This window comes from Dermacentor albipictus, chromosome 10 (assembly GCF_038994185.2).
Source record: "Dermacentor albipictus isolate Rhodes 1998 colony chromosome 10, USDA_Dalb.pri_finalv2, whole genome shotgun sequence".
NCBI lineage: Eukaryota > Metazoa > Arthropoda > Arachnida > Ixodida > Ixodidae > Dermacentor > Dermacentor albipictus.
In genome coordinates this window covers 20,537,988-20,555,747 of record NC_091830.1, presented here as the reverse complement: position 1 = coordinate 20,555,747, position 17,760 = coordinate 20,537,988, and the positions used below count along the sequence as shown (strand labels likewise).

General features: G+C 43.7%; 1 protein-coding gene across 1 annotated transcript in view; it reads right to left on the bottom strand.

Moving 5' to 3' along the window:
- LOC135919682 (lipase lipl-1-like) overlaps window positions 1–8,411 on the bottom strand; it is a 38,775-nt gene extending 30,364 nt beyond the window's left edge. The window contains exons 1-2 of the mRNA XM_065453532.1: window positions 8,279–8,411; window positions 3,066–3,270 (exon numbers count right to left, since the gene is read on the bottom strand). Coding sequence (XP_065309604.1) covers window positions 3,066–3,270; window positions 8,279–8,407 — 334 coding nt within the window. The 5' untranslated portion in view covers window positions 8,408–8,411. The remainder of the gene's footprint in view (window positions 1–3,065; window positions 3,271–8,278) is intronic.
- Window positions 8,412–17,760: the final 9,349 nt, after the last annotated feature.

Here is a 17,760-nt window from a genome sequence, read left to right as displayed (position 1 = left end):
GTACCATCCCCTCCATCACTTTACAAACACAGCTTGCCAAGGCTATTGGCCGATAATGTGCGAGATCATGTGGGAATTTCCAAGGTTTTAGCAAAGCCACAAGACGACTGCACTTCTAGTGATTAGGCACAGTTGCTGTGTCCCACGTGGAGTTGTAGAGCGCCAGGAGAATTTCTCGAGCTTCTACTCCAAGATGACAAATCGCGGAGTATGTGATTCCATCTGGTCCTGGACAAGATGGCCGGCGGGAAGTAGATATCGCAGCGTCGAGCCCGTGCATAGTAAAAGGCGCATCCAGACGGTCATCACTAGATGCTGGAAAAGTCCATCGTGATTGCGTTGTTATACCGTTAGAGGAACTCACAAGTAATTTGCAGAAGTCATCGGCGACCTCAGCATCACGTCGGCCTTGCCGTATGGCCACAGCGCTGAGCGGGTGCAGTTGTTGTGGAGGTAAACGAAGGCTTCGCGCAATTTTCCAAATTTTAGAGCGGAGTTTTTACGGATCCAGAGAGCCACAGAATTATCTCCAGCGTTGTTTGCCAAGCTTGTCAAGGTGGCGCAGGACATGACGCTGAGCCCGGTGTGATGTAGTGACGTCTAATGGTGATTGATTTGGTCCTTCTGCATTTCCGTTCTGCTGGACGCCGTATCGCGCGAAGTCGCTTGTACTTGTCATAAATAGGAGGTCTAGGTTAAGGTGCGATGAGGTGTTTCGCTGTGTTGCGTAATGTTGTTGCGATGACATCTTGAAGATTGGATGGTGATTCGATGGCTTGATATGCGGTGTTCACAGATTCTCAAAATGTTGGCCAATAGATAGAAGGCACAGTGTGCGGAGCTGGGGGATGTAACCATTTCAACTGACTATATGTTGGTAGATGGTCACTTCCATCGGTGTCGAAATCGGTACGCCATAGAATCGTTGCCTGCCTGGGCAACGATTCACTGTCTGTGCATGTCCTCCCGAGTTTTCTCTTCAAGCGGTGACCCGCGGGAAGTGTCAAATGGTTGTCCGATTCCATTTTTTCAACCGTTGAGCTGTCGGAAGATTCAAGGGCGACACTGGAAGGGCCATTGTGGTCGCTTGTCTTCGATGCAGCCAGTGGTGGACGACCAGGCTCAAACGCTTGGTTGGGATTCCTATACCCCATCCCGGAGGATGACGTTGTACCCTTAACACAGTCGCTGATGACGAAAAACATCCGGGACACAGGAAAATGAAGAGGCCACAGCTATAGGCATTCTTCTTACGAGGCACTTCTTCCTCCCCTTCGCGTAACCCAGGACACCCAAAGTTATTGTACTGTCAGTTGACTCATCTTCAGTGAACTCTTACTACATAGATAACATAGAATGCCCACTTTCAAACTCCTAAGTTACGTTGTCACTCCACACTCCTCGCAAAACAAAAATATTGCTTTGTTTTAAAGTTTATTAGTTGACTACTTCATATATCCTCTTAATTTTTGGATATTATAGACAATGTTTCGTCTAGTTTAGGATCGTAGCATTATTTTGCCGAATTTTTAAGCGAGAAGTGCTGTTTTCATGCGTACCTCAGAAAAGTAAAAATTACCTTGCATGACCTTTCTCACGAATTTCTATATACTCCTTCGCAATGATACTAAGGACATTTTAGTGTAAAACGAGCATTCCCTGTAAACCATGCGCTCGGCAAGGTTTACCTGCGGGTTATAGTTGATTGATTCTTTTTTTCTTTTTATGGTACATTGTTTCTATTTAAAGCTTGTCGGTCGGCAAAAGTACTTGAAACATGCTCGATGGTAGGCTACCCATGCATTCATTGCCGTTAAACGCAGTGTAAAAAAGCGCCATAGTTCAGCGTTTACTTTTGCCCTGAACATTCACCCGTAATACCAATCCCTTGTCTCCTACAAACATTTCCTGGCTTCAGTTGTTCATCACGCGAAAACAATCAGCAATGTACTAGCAAGCCTGCTATGGGATGAACTGAATCCCAATGTAAGGCACCCTATAGTCGGATGCTCATGAGAACCAATGAAGAATGTTAGTTGCTTTATACAGTACGACGGCTGTCATAAACGTCAGACTCCGCTACGGAGTATATACTCACCCGCCGAGATAACTAGCCCCGAAAATGGGAAACATGCCAGTACTGAATCCACGGCGAATAAGACAGCTCTGGATCATTCAAGACTACCTCCCTGGAGACAGGAGATAAAGGTGCACTAATCCCTTAATTCTTTGTATGGCCCTCTTTGTTTTCGACCTAGCTGTTCATTCAGCCTGCTGGCACTGCTTGGTATTCGCCCAGCATGTTTACATTACAGGTGCCCCTAAACTTTGTCAGACTCCTTTCTTTCGCTGCGTACGCCAGTCTGCTCCGTAGTCCTTTATTCAAATCTGACGAAAGTGCACCCTTGCTACGGGTTTTTGTAAAATACTTCCACTACCATCGTACCATAAGGAAAACGGAGTGAAATTCCGCATAATTGGAATTTGTATGAGCACAGAGTATTGACGGTTAAATGAAATTTTGCCCATGGCTGGTGTCGGAGAAGCCGTTCATACTGAACTGGCTCTAGCTGTGCAGTTCGTCCGCGATATACCGGTGTAATACTGAGTACATGCTTACCTTGAGTCCATCGTCCCTACAAGTAAATATGAAATATGCAGCTCGAAACCAGTACATTTTGCAACACCAACCTAAGAGTTTTTTTTTTTTTTGTAAGCCAAACCTGTAGTGCGTCCTGAGTACATGCCACGTTCCAATGCGTGCAGTTCTGAGTGTGAGACTCTAAGTGCGCCCAAAAAGTAATAAATATAGGTTGCAGAAAACATCTCGAAAGTCGCGAGAAAGATGTTCGTACTACTGAACTCTATCCAACGCTGAAATTCACCGAAGTGATTTAACTCAGTTCCATTAAATTTTGTTGCTGCATCCACGGTCGGACATCATAACAGTTCGTTCAAGTGAACACTTCGGTAAGACGGCGTTAGCTCAAAACAGCTTTTTCTGTTTTTGCATGGCACGTCATTGAACGTCTTCTTGAGGTGGACTTCAGACATCAGACTCTTACCCGCACTAAGGTTAGGCTTGTTTATAACCCAGTCTGCAGCTGAGGACACGACGCCGTGGACCATGAGCACGGGTGGCCGCGAGCTGCCATTGGTGCTGCTGTCTGACCACCCCCGTGGCATCCTGTCCACTTCAAGGATGTAGCCGTCGTCGGTGGTCACCTTATGCACCTCCACCGGGTAGCCATTCTTCTTCATCAGCCCGACCTAAGGATCGGGACACCAGGTGAGGATACCACAGAATGTCTAGTGTGTCCAAGGAAAACTCACGTTACGGTGTGGTTGTGTGCGCGATAATGCGGGTAAGTTGGGGCATCTGACTGGCATGCAACTTGGAAAGCTAGGACACATTGAGGACGCGTCTTGTAAACAGCAGTCACAATTTCACAGTGATCGGGTTTCTACTTAACCACAGCGTAAAATGTTTTTTTCTATCTTAAATATGATAATACGTCTTTAATAGAACAAGTATTTTAAGAAATCGAAGGTTGGGCTAAGTAGTTTAATAGAGCCCAAAATGAAGTTACGTCTTTATTAACAGGTCCTCCTTTCCGTCAGTAAAGCACTCGTAAGTAGCGCCTTCTGTGTCCTGTATTCTTTCTTGTGACTGTGTTAACTGGAGCTTCTTTCTTCCAATTAAGGAATCCAAAGATTGACGACACAGGCCGATCTTTGAATAGGCGTCTCTCTGAGTGTGAGTCACCGACCAGCAGTTAGGAGTTATCTCATTCGGCAACCCAAAGCTTTCGGTGCCAACATAACTTTGTGAAGATTAATTCGACTGTATTAAGAGATCCTACGTGAGGAGGATCACAACGTCGCTAAGGGTGGCAGTCTATCCCTGTGCGAGTCCTCGAAATAAGCTGTTACCAAGGGCGGCTCTTAGGAAAACTTAATAATGTATTCGAGTGGCTCTCCTTTACTTGGGACGAATGTGAAGGAGAGGTTGCAGCTTTCCTTCGCGTCGGCTATCCACCTTTGCAGAGATAACAAAACTAAAATCACGAACACAAGTGGAAAACACTGAGGAGAGTCAAATATCGTAAACATTTCCGAAGTTTCAAACGGGAGTAAAGTAATACATACAAAATAGTAAAATTACACTACGAGACGCACATATCTGCGTAAAGAAGTGGAAGCACACAAGCAAGTCCGGGAACAAACACACAGGTTGACAGCTTTGCAAATAAGGAGGCTGACGTACTTACACAGCTATATAGCAGACACAGAACTACGTATGACAAAATCAGTCCTGAAGCACAGATATGCGGCCTGAGTTAGTTAAAGAATTGCAATAGTAGCTCACACATGAACATTTTGTACGAACATATATAATTTGTACTGGCTGAAGAGACATTTAAAGCTACGAGTGCTCATTGGTTTAGCTCTGTTGGTGCCCAAGGGCCAAGTATCTTTTTTTTTTTTGCAGGAATAACAGTCGACGGTGTAACAAGGTTGTTTCAGCCTTTAGTCTTCACTTCGCAGTTCCCTGTATCAGCGCTCGAGAAGGATCGGTTGTAAATCTTCATTAGCGTGATCTCGATTGCCTTGCAGGCTAGTAACGCGTTGAATTATGCCTAAACAGTGACGGCTATGCGTTACGCTAAGTCGTAAACGACGCGATGATTTGACGAATTTTTCTTGTCGTTGAACTTTGAGCAATCGCCACTTTAGTCGAAGGGTCTATGAAGAAGAATTTTGACAATTTCTATCTCTGATAAAACAATGTATTTTGATAAAGTTGCCAGCATATCTGTCGCATCAACAGGTGGGCTTCCTTACGAGTCATAGTCAGGTTTATTGTACATTCATTTTCTCGTGACTGTTTGGAAGCAGCGTCTGCTGCACTGTCTACATTGATTTTCGCGTTGCCCTGGTATCCACTTTTAAAGTGTGGTTTTTGGTTTCTATGGGTTCTGTTTGTTCTTTGAGGGTTTCGCATACTAAATGTGTAATTAACGTGCTTCAGTTTTGTGTCGTGAGAGTGGCTAGAGAGTCACTAAATATAACCCAAGTTTGAGCAATTTATACTGACCAAATGAAACACAAGGCAGAAAGGATGGTGATTTCCTGTACCGTATATATCGCGTTCCTCAATACAAGTTCGTAGTCGATAGTCGGCATTGCGTCCTCTACTACCAAGATGTGTGCGTTTTGCCGTCCTTCCGCAACGACTGCAGTACGCATTGAAGTTGTATATCCAATAGTTAACAACGGCACGCACTATGATTGATCCATGGTTCATGAAGGACAGTAGGTCTTGTATATTACTAGAAGTAGCCTTAGCATGCCTCATAGCACCTGCCTTAAAACCTTGATTGGAAGCCTTTAAGGAACGAGCTAGGCGAAGTTTGCGCTGCCCTTGCAAGTTTGGTAATTGTTGTGCCGTGCTCAATTTGTTAAGTGTTTGCGGAAGCAATGTGATGTAAACAAATATGACTGCTCCGGAGCATTCTCACTTGATTACTCTCTGTTTACAATAGCGAAAGAGGCAAAGGTGACCAAAATACAATTAAAGTAAGCGACCAAGAAATATAATGCACTACGCTGAATTGTTTTAAATGCGTAAGCATTTTTATTCCGACCCAACAAGGACAATCGTCCATCCGTCCGTCTGTCCATCCTTCTGTCACGTAAGAAGAATGGCTATATCAAAAAAATTACGGATACAACATAACAAAAATTGAGAGAAAAGAAGCTGGAGAGTTTTGAAAATACCACTCCACACTTAGAAGCCGAGTGCCTTTCCCACCTGACTAAACACCCTTTTGTTTTCTTTATTGCATGAATTGATGAATAGTTTCATGTGAACATTAGTTTATTTACATTTAGACACGCGTAAAGAACAAATGCACACATGCTGTGCAGTCCAATGAAAGTTCAAAAATTGGGCAAACAAACACAAGCGTCCAGATGCGAAGTCCACTCAAGAACGGAATCAAAGGTTACAACCACACTACGCACTTGAGCAGCCTGTTCTTGAAAAGCAGACCTTCGCGAGAGACGTGGCTTGGCATGTCTGTAGATCATGTGTCTTCTCTATAATCAATTAAGTCCTAATAACGTAAAAAAATCATATGGTGTATAAATGATTGTCTTTTTGAAAGGAAGGAACTGTACACCGTAAGATATGAGAGGAAGTTCTTTTTGGTAGTTGTTGCAGAGCGCTTGCAGAACATAAAAATAACTGAATCATATGAATACGCTGGACCAGTGGTTCAAAACAAATGTCATAGAACAGTCTCTATGAAGGCTTTGTTGAAAGATTTGATGATGACGGAATAAAAGCCATCTCTAGGACCCTAGGTAGAAACGACTTGGAGCATTGCAGACAGCGAAAATTCAGATTTTGCGAATATTTACTGTCAAACACGCCACATCCCCGATGCGCTTCAGCGGTCGCAGGATATGCCTTCTGTGGGGTCGGTCCTTCCCCGACCCAAATGCCACCAATCTCTGAGGCCTCATATGCGTCATGTAGCGCAACACACACAAATAAGCAGCCAATGAATTGGTAAAGAGTTATGAAGTGTTATATGGTTCTTATGATTGATAATGGTTCGACACCTATGGACGAGGTGTTAAAGAGCGATAAAGGCTTATAATGCTCGGAGCAAGTCTGATTATAAGGTTAGTAAGCACCGATGAGGGTTGATAGGCGTCTGTCAAGCCCTACAAGGTTGGTAGACTGTCAAGCGTCGATAAGAGTAGGTTCACATCTGATAAGATTTAGAGAGAGAGATAAGGATTAGATTGATTCCGATCAGGTTGATACCGGTCGATTATGGTTAATAAGGCTCGAATCGAGTTCAGTAACCTTCATAACAACCCATAAGGGTCGGATCTAGTCCGATAACATTGATAACGATCGATGAGCGTTGATAACGGTTTATACTGGCCGCATCAAGTTTCATAACATTGATAATGACAAGGGGCTGCATGGAGACAAGCAAGGTCCCCAATGCTTACGCATTCTTAATCAACTCCCAGAAGAGTTTCTGTGTGAACTTTGTGGTGTCGTGTATGATAACAGAACTAGCCATATTCCCTCTCCCTGTTATTAGCATATGACGATTTGCAAGGGTTGTGCATCGACATTCCCTGCCTTGTTATGTTTTATAAAAGTGTATTTCCTTTATTAAGTCAATCTTCTGCAAGGTAATGTAAACAATCTATTTCTTTTTAAGTTGACAATTTTTATAAGCCATCAACTAAACAACATCAAAGGTGGTTAACAAATGATTGTGCAGGTATAGTGCATCTTCCTTCCATAAATTGCGTCCTAGAAACGAAGCAGCACTAACCACCCGAAAGGCAAAATTTACTTACACGCTCTTCAAGACAGAAAGCCAAAAAAGAAGTAGTGCCTGCTCCACACAATAGCTCCACCCAGATTTCTAGGAAATATTGTTTTTAGATACTATTTCTAAATAGTTCTTGTCTATTTCCTTGTTTTGCTGCGTTATGTTTATTTTCTTTCCATTTATTCCAATCATCATTACTTTTCCTGTTGAGTTACTCCAATTTATGTCGGCCGATAAAATTTCTAAAAAGGGACGTGAGACCACTGAAATTTTTTTTCGCTGTTACATTATTATCTTTCGATATTGTGCTTAAGCAGCGGAAGTATGAAGGGGCGCATTATTCAAGAGTAAAGGTAGCTATCAAATATAAGGGAATAAATGTGAGCTGTAATTGTTGTTGTTGAATAGTTGTATTTAGATTTGTAGGCAGGCTACTACACAGCCTGTTATCCCAAGGCAGAGTTATTGAATTGAGAATTCTTCTTTCCTATATAACACTCCCGCGCAGGCATAGGTCTGCATAAGAACACGTAGCCTTATAGATAAACATGAACAACGAGCGACTTAAATGCGCCCGCTTCACTACCTTCTGTCCACTGTGCTATAAAACCTCATTAAACACGTACACAGGAATGCATTGTCGGAGTAGTCTTGGAAGTCAGCAATCAATGTGAATAGGATTCACATTACTGCGCAGATCAAAACAATGAGCGTGGTATCCATAAGGAAATCACTCAAGGCTATCGAAGCACATATCTATTAAGCGGGGCTTGCATATAGACAAGTTTTCATTGCCAGAATGTCGATTATTGGCGTTTGGTTTCATACTAGCCCATCATGCAAACATTTCTACACATTTGTCGCTCTCGTACAACGCAAGTAACATGCCAAGCGTATCAAGCGCAACTTACCGGACTAAGCTTCGCGTCTTCCGTAACGTCATCGCCGGCAGCAAGATAGGCGCTGCCTATGAGAACGAAAAATAAGACCACGTTTGCCACGCATGTCGCAAGGACTGAATGAAAAATTGGCGAGATCATGTTCTTGAACTGCTTGTAGGCTTCTTTGGCGCGACGATCTTTTGCCGCTAGATTTTATTGTCAGTGAAGTGTACGCGCGATTGGAGTGTTTTCTTCTTTTTAATGTGCATATTTTATTTCTACCTCAACAGCTGCAATAGTAAGCCAGGAGAGTCAAGCAAGCGAACATGTAAAACAGCTGGTAAAGTTGCAGTCGCTTCCTACGCGCCACTTGACTACAATCCTGTATATAGCGATGGCAAGAGGGAGTGTTTCTACCAATCATATGAAGCCCCTAGGTTTCAAGTAAAAATTAGTAAGAATTTTCTTCCCGCAGGCCACTTGCATGCGGCAGAGGTATGGAAGTTTTTCGAAAATATGGCCAGACTGGATCCGTGGGTAACATGTGTTGTCTTTATGGTATGGCTGCTTATAGTGTAAACTGAAAAAAAAAAGATGCAGGTGTGGCTTTGTGCAGCCATACACGTGTCTTCTAGGCCCTTTGGACTCATTTTTTACATACTCATCATGGCTGTCAAAGGCCCATGTTTGCTATTCAGAATATCGCGCCGGAAAGCAAGAAAAGTATGTATTTAACAGTGTCGGATGTCCCGCAACGTGCTATTCTATTGCGTACCTTCATAGCACAGACGAAAATACGAGGCAGAAGGAAAATGACATGCACAAGCGCTAAGTTTCAACTGAAGGTTTGTATCCGGTACACTACAATTTATGCATGAAAAGTCATGTGCATGAGTCACATTACAATCGTATCAAGAGATGAATAAAAAAATAAAAGAAGCGCCACCATTTTAGAAAAACGAAAAAGATAAAAGTTGATGTAACGTACCAGAATCTGTTTGTCAGCTATCGCTTATACGCAGGTAACACGTAGGTGGCGCAATTCCTTGTTTGACAAGGCGAAAGATGGCGTGCCCACGCATTGACGGTCCCCCGTAACCATTCTTCAATGACGCAAACACTAGCTACAACTTTCGTCAGCCGGGGCCGTGGAGCCGCCGTGGCTTCAGGGAAGCATGCTCGTCACTACCCCGAATACCCTCATTCAATTCGCACCGAGAATCCAAATGTACCAAATTTTCCTTTCGGATCCATCGATTTACTATATTTACCGGTGCTTCCTTGAGAAATTTGACGTCGATTGGAGCACTTCTTGGCGTGTTTTTACTCTTTGCGCTGTCAATCTTTGTCCTAAGATCACTCGATCACGCTGTATTTCCTGCGTCATGTGACATATCAAGCTTTCGCGTTGAAAAGCTGCGTATCACAGCCTCAGCACGTGCGTGACCCTGTGATTCAGGCTCGCAGAAGTGGCTGCTCCAAAACTGTGTGCCCAAACCGGTTCACTGCGTAGACCGGCGTACAACAGCGTCAACAAGCACGTGATCGTGCCCGTCAGAGTCGCAGATGTAGTTGTTTTGAAAGATGCGCCAAGGCCGGATCAGCGTGGATACATTACAATACAATACACTACAATGCAAGTTTATTTCTCTTCGTGGTCTTGTTTCAACATCACAAAGAGCGGATGCCGAGCAAGAAGTTCCTGTATGCAGCTTGAGAAACGCACGGTGCTCACAGATCACAAGTCATTCGGGCAGATGCATTCTACACACAAAATGGAGAACGGCAATGCCAACGGTTGCTTATAAGACGACAATTTAAAATTCACTGAAACCTATTTACTTTCATTGATCAAAAACACAATGTAAATACAATACAAAGCACTTAGGTACCATAGACACTTCCACTTAAACATACTAGTATTTGGCAACAGAGGCTGCGCGAAGGAAGCACGTCTCACATTTTCCTGCTTGATTTTTCAGGCCTACCGAAAGCAAACCGTCACAGAAGAATGCTAAGCACAGCGTGACCACTGCTCAAGTGGTTGCAGCCAGACCGTGCGGTTATCAGCTGATCCTGCTGAACCTTGCTGGATCACGTGGAGCTTGTCGTCACCGGAGCCTGGGATAGAAAGCGCTCGCGTCGAAGAAGCACCGTTTGGCAACAGAAGCAGCGCGAAGGAAGGACGTCTCCCATTTCCCTGCCTGATTTTCCAGGTTTGAGACTTTACCTTATAGTGAAACTTATCTGTTTGTTAGCTTGTTGCCTCTGTTGCCAAACCACTGTTGTCTTTGACTGCATTTCATGATGTTAACAGAAGTGTCCAATTTAGCGCGTGAACTGCGGAAGGCAATAAGGGAGCTTAAAAATAGTCTTGAGTTTATCAACAAAGAGTTCGAAACACTCAAGCAGGACTGCGCTGAAGTGAAAGAGGTAAATGTAGCTCTCAAAAGATCGCAACAGGCACTTACGCTGGAAGTCGAAGCACTAAAAAAAACGATTGCATGAAACATCGCTCAAGGCCAATGTTCATGACCAATACCCTCGGAACAAAAACATCGACTTTAAGGGAATTCCGCATGAGGAAGGTGAAGATCTAGTTTATGTGCTAGGCGATGTTGGTGATGTACTGAGTGAGCTGATTAAGAAGGAAGACATTGAGATTTGCCATCGAGTCGCGTCACGAAGGGTGGACACTGAGCAGAGCATGGTGGTTGTTTTGAACCACCGTGCAAAGCGTGAAAAGGTACTTGAGAAAGCATGGAAGGCTCGAATTAATTCCAGTGACCTAGGATTTCACAATCGGCACGCAATATTTGTAAGTTAACATCTTTGCCCGCAGCTAATGAAGCTTCTGGTCATGGCCATCGCTAAGCAACGGGAACTGAACTGGCGTTTTGTTTGGGTAAAGGGCGGGGAAATCGTTGCACGGAAAACGGAAACATCTAATGTTATTCGAATTGGTAGCGAGGCAGATGTGCAAAAGATGTGCGAGTAGACACGTCAACGTAAAGATTTCCTTGATCTATTTTCTTATCTTATTTGCGCCATGGGAAAGGCTTCACCAAGAGACGTCATAAAACCGAATTCGCGCGATTACCCTTCATTTCTTCGCTGTAACGCACAATCAGATAGCAACACGCATGACAAGTTGATCGCGCTTCTCTGTGACTTCCCGTTTCTATTTTACAATGTAATGATAACGTAAACATGGTATAGACCAGACGAAGTGTTTCGAATGCCTTGGTTCCAAACCTTTTATTTGAACCGTTCTGATAGGTGCGACGGGGGTGTATTAAAGGTGGTGTTTGAGCAAATTTCATGAAGCATGCTTCCAGCTTACTCTGCATTGACAACAGATTAAGAAGTGTTAAGTTTAGAATCATACAAGTATGTTTTCACTGTTGTGTATTGTCGCCCTAGCGGCGATATTGAGAATTTTTTCGTGTTTCTTGGAAGATTGTCGCACTTTATCAGCACAAATCACTTGCAACTTGTCACTGGCGGGGATTCCAATAATAATCTTCTAGTAAATACGCCGAAGTCGCGAAGATTGCAGATTATCCTTGATTATTTCTACTGCAGAAACGTAATTGCGGCGCCCGCACGAATTTTACCAACTGCGAAAGTTTGCTTGATTTGTTTATCACAAATAGCTCGGACGGTTATGTGCAGTCTGGTGTAATTGAAGGAAACGTAGGAGATTACTTGCCTGTATGCATGATATATAAAGTTAATTGGGCATTTCGGAAGTCTCATTGTTCGGAGCCACTTCAGATTGAAGCAATTAATAACAAAACTATAAAAAATTTTCGCCCGGAAATAAAAAAAAACAAGCTTCAGCTCTGTACTTGACTGCACAGAGGCAAATGAAGCGTATAATATATTTATCCACACACTTTTATACGTTTACAAATTTTGTTTCGCGCGCAAAAAAATAAAATAAAAATCGAATGAAAAATTAGGACACAATGACTTACTGATGAATGCCTCGGAATAATCCGAGAAAAAATTCTTTGTATGCAAAGTTTCTTAAGACTCGGGATCCTGCAGGCGTCACTTCCTTTAAAAAATACAGAAGCTCTTTAAATAAATTCCTGAGAAATGACAAGAACAGACATTTTTAAAACGTTTTTAATAGAGCGGGAACTAGGAGCGATGTCGTTTGGCGTAAAGTAAATAAACTTCTACTGCCGGAACCTCTTAATAAGCAGGAATTAGAACTGACAATTGATAGCAAAGCAGTTATAGTGGTGAAGAATTAGATGACAAATTTAACAAACACTTTACTTTTTTAGCCTTAAGCTCGCATAATATAAATGCAACTTCCTTTCAGGGAAATCCCAATACTTACACAGCATTTTTTGAACCTGCAACAGCAGAAGTATACTCGACCTTTATGTCCTTAAAGAACAGCACATCGCGCGATATAGATCGATTGTAGATTAAACCCATTAAATTTGTGCTTGATCTTTTGTTACATCTGATTACTCATATTTTTACCATTTACTTAGTAAACGGCGTCTTCCCTGAGCTTACATTTGAGAGCACTAAAAGCGCGGCGCGTTAGCCGGCAGTCACGTGGTATTTTTTTTTTCTTTTTCGTGCACTTTAAATTTCCAGCAAAGGCTGGAAAGCAACTTAAACAGAGAATTATCTTAGCTCAGATGAAATAATCCGGTGTTTGTGAGCAAGCGCTACAACTTCTTTATAGAAGATCTTTCGCTAGAGCAAATATTTAAAAGGTTAATTGAGCAATCTTAGTTAATTACCCAGCTTGGCGGATTAAAAAGATATCATAGCCTGCTTCATATGGCTCGAAATAGTACTGCGACAATTCGACACGTGTAGCGCTTTTCTTTTCCTATTTGACCCATGTTTTGGCCCATATTTGGCCCAAGTTTGCTAAAAAACCCCTGTTGATTTAGAAAGAACCGTAGCGCTCCTTGTGGCAACAAGCAGAAACGGGAACGGAAATGGTGTTTTTGTTGCGCTTTCTTTTTTTTGCGAAGAACCATGATCAGTCAGACTTTCGACGAACTGGAATTGGGGCGGAGGAACAAAGTGCACGTGTGTACACAGCACGTGTTATTCACACACCAACTTTATGTACTGTAAAGAACTTTGTTGCCTTAAGGAGATTTCGAGCACGAAAAACACCCTTTTGCCTACCAGACATTTGCAAAAATGTCTGGTTGCACAATATTTTAGCCGAAAACACGCATTTTGCGCCTTTGTGTATTCATTCTGAGGGAAAATTTTCAGCTTACTGAACATATATGTTTTAGAAGTGCGTAGTGCCACGGCTCTATGGCACAAAACAACGAGTACTATTCTCGTCCGTCCTCGTTTCTTTCGCGCCAGCGTCAACTCCCGTGCATATGTGCCAATTCGCCCAAAGGCCTACCTTGCTCCATAACTGCGGTCTACATTTAGAGCATGCAGGTGGTCTCGCCGCTATAGCGGGTGAAAACATGTTTGTGAAAAAGAACAGGAAACCAAAAACGCGACAAAGTGCTTCCAACAGGAATGAGCTAAATGGAGCAGGAATAATCGTCCTTTTATTTGTGGGACCCGCCGTGGTTGCTTAGTGGCTATGGTGTTGGGCTGATGAGCACGAGGTCGCGGGATCGAATTCCGGCCATGGCGGCCGCATTTCGATGGGGGCGAAATGCGAAAACACCCGTGTGCTTAGATTTAGATGCCCGTTAAAGAACCCCAGGTGGTCAAAATTTCCGAAGTCTTCCACTACGGCGTGCCTCAAAATCGGAAAGTGGTTTTGGCATGTTAAACCCCATAATTTTATTTTATTTGTGGACCTAATGTTTTCAGCAGCACGGGCTCCATTTAATACTTTCCTGCCTCCGACGTTTCTCTTTCTCTATCACTTTCTAACTTTCATGTTTTGTATACACTGCTTCTTATTTTAGAGTTTCCAGGTGACAAGGGTTAATCTTTAGCGGAGAAACCAACCTTGGTTGCTCACGTTTGGTTAACGTACAGTTGACGTCCGCAGGATGTGTTTTTAAACGTCCTACAGCATCCAAACTTTTTGGCCGGGGAAATGAAAAACTCCCCAGTCTCCTTATTATGTTTTGTTATAAACCCGAAAGGACGGTGATAATTATTCCACCTTTCCTAGTTTCAAGATCTCTGAATGAAGTGCCTGGCGCAGGCTACAAAGCATCGAAGCTGGAAAGTGACGGTCTCCTTTTGGACGATGAGAATCAACATGACAAGCTGTCTAACAGTGTCATTGTGGAAAATCCTAATGACAAAAAAGTCGCATTTTCACCCGAAAGGCGATACATTGATTCCGATAGACAATGATCATAGAGCTATAGAAAGTAAATATTCTGGTTCTATTGACTCTATAAGCGTAAAGATTCGCTTACTAACTTAACCAGCATGGTGTCACGCACGCACAAGCAAGCATGAACATATCTCACTGGGCGACCACGGAAACTCGCTGTCGAAACGATGGAATGAGGAAGGGCAGCAGCAGCAGCGAGCGAATCGGCTTTCGTGCTGCCTCTCACTTCAACGCGAACTAAGCGGCGAAAACACAGGCCACATGCATCTACCAGCACCTGGTGCATTCTGTCTCCATCGCAGATCGCTTTCAAGATAGGGCCCGTGGGCCAGTGCCATATACACCAGCCACCGAATTTGAACGCCCCCATCTTGCCCCCACCTCGGTGCTTTGCATGCGATAGAAGACGGCGCGCTTCCTCCTCACTGTCCTCTTTTTTGGGCGCGAGATTAAGCCACCATCGCCGGGTCACCCGGGCACGCTTTCACTCGCACGTGCAGCATACGGCGTGTGACGACGGTGACGGCAGAAATGCACTGGAGTGTCCGTATAATTTGTCAAGGTTGAAAACTGGGCGTGTTGGTGTAGCTTATTAGAGGTTGGATTGCGCAACATTTTGACGAGACACACAGAAGAGAAACACACAGCACAGAGCGCTACTTGCAACTATTGTTTTATTCCCTTGTCAATGGAATAAATACAGGAAGATAATCAGGGGGGGGGGGTTACGACAGAAATCAAAACGAAAAAACGAAAAAGTTTTACAAACATGGCCATCTACCACTGCCAAGCCGGCTTTGTCATGTGATCATTTTGGCTGCACTCGACATCGCAAAAAAGGAACCGGATACAAAATTTCAGATCAGCGCGTAAGGAAATGTATTTCCTTTGCACTAAGGTAAACAGGTGGCATGCTCACGCACATACCATATTTTCGCGATTCGAAGCACCCCCCTCTACTTTCGCGAAAGAATTTGGAAAAAAAGTTTGCATGCGAATCTAAGCACCTCCCTATTTGTTAGGAAAAGCGCGTAGCCAAAACTGCCAAGCACGCTTGCTCGCTCTGTCATCGAGCCGGAGCCGTCGGAGTCCCGAGGTGGAACGGCGTCCGCGGCACGATCTTGCCGCACAGCTGGACTGCAAAGCCGCGCGGACTCTTGAGTGGCAGTGATAGTGACTACGCATCCGACACAAGCGGTGGGCTCAATGTCTGCACCGATTTTTCTTTTGGATGTTTGCAAAATAATATGTTATTTCTCGCACCCGTCTCATCGTGATGTTGCAGCGAAAAGAGGGAGGGGGGGTCATTCTAGATTTTTCGAATCTAAACACCCCCCCTCACTTTGGGCATCACAATCATGAAAAAAAAGGGGTGCTTAGAATCGAGTAAATACGGTAGTTTTCAAACGTGAAATCTCAGCGGCTTCGATTACCTCTCGCGCCATTTGGCTGCCATCTTTGCTCACAATTTTGCATTTCTTAAAGAATGGCTGACATCCGCAGTCTCTACAATTTATCCCAAGGTGTCCGGCGACTGCTTTTGAAACGTTGTACTCATGCTCCTTTAATCTTTCGTTCGAACATCGTCCAGTCTGTCCGATGTACATTCTGCCGCACTGAAGTGGAATAGAATATACCACTCCCTCAGTGCGGTCGACGAACTTCTTTCTGTGTTGTGTTTCACAGCCTCGTTTCTGTGTGGCACTTGGGTTTACCTTTGCACTCATGCTCAGCAATTTTTCCGGTGCGGAAAACGCCAATTTTTACATCACATCTTTTACAAATTTTCTTTACTCGGTGCGCGATCGATTGAATGTACGGCATCACCACTATTTTTTCTCTTGGCCCGCCATTGACACACCTAGAAAGAATTTTCAGAGAGGGGCTAGAGCCATTGGTGATCACAAGTGAAAAGCCAGATGGTGGATTAATTAGGTTTCTTGACTTAAAACTAAGTCGGGGCTCCAGTCATTGTTGTTGGCAATATGAACCACGTGCAAATAAGCCTCTTTTGCCCTTTTGCAAAAATCGTGCCATCATAGCATTGCTGACCGCTTTCGGGAGCAAACGCGCAGGCTCACGGAGGCAGGTTATCTTTTCCATGTATTAGTATCCTTATCACAATGTTTGCTCAAGGAAATCGAAACTAGGGCATCATTATCTAGGAAGGAGCCTTGCGGTCCAAGCACAAGAGAAAATATAGTGGTGGTGCCCTACATTCATTCAATTGCGCACTGAGTAAAGAAAATTGGTAAAAGATGTGATGTAAAAGTGGTGTTTTCTGCACCGGAAAAATCGCTGAACATGTGTGCAAAGGTAAACCCAGGTGCCACACAGAAATGAGGCTGTGAAACACAACATAAAAAAAAGTTCGTCGACTCCACTGAGGTAGTGGTATGTTCTATTCCACTTCAGTGCGGCATAATGTACATCGGACAGACTCGACGATGTTTGAACGAAAGATTAAAGGAGCATGATTATAACGTTTCGAAAGCAGTCGCCGGACACCTTGGGATAAATTGTAGAGATTGCGGATGTCGGCCATTCTTTAGGAAATGCAAGATCGTGAGCAAAGATTGTGAGACGCGAGAGATAATCGAAGCCGCTGTGAGTGCGCGTTCGAGAAGTGTGTGCGTGAGCATGCCATCAGTCTCCATTAGTGCAAAGGAATTAGATTTCCTCAAGCGCTAATATGAAATTTTGCATCCTGTTCCTTTTTTGCGATGTCGAGTGCAGCAAAAATGATCGCATAACAAAGCTTGCTTGACATTCATAGATGGTCATGTTTGTAAAAATTTTTTGTTTATTTGTTTTTTGTCGCTCCCTGCCCTCTCCCCCCCCCTCCCCAGTATGGCTTGCACGTCACCGGCATGGTGAAAAACGCGGTGCACTAGGCGAATAGTTTTAGGTCATTTAGTTAATCATTTCCCGAGAGCAATACTGGTACGTTTCATGTTAAAAGAGGGACACACTTGGACAAGGGATATTCGAAGTCGATTGAATGCCATGGCCACCTCATTGCGCAGATTCTTGCAAGATTGTTCTACAATTATTTTAGTTGTTTCGTGGGAAAAAGAGCGCATACGTTTGTAAATTTGTTCCATTTCTTTAGGATTGCAACTATGAGGCCTCCACGGCATTGTTCGTTTCCTTCCTCCCCAGTGAACAAGAGCACAGCACGTGAACATGCTTCTCACAC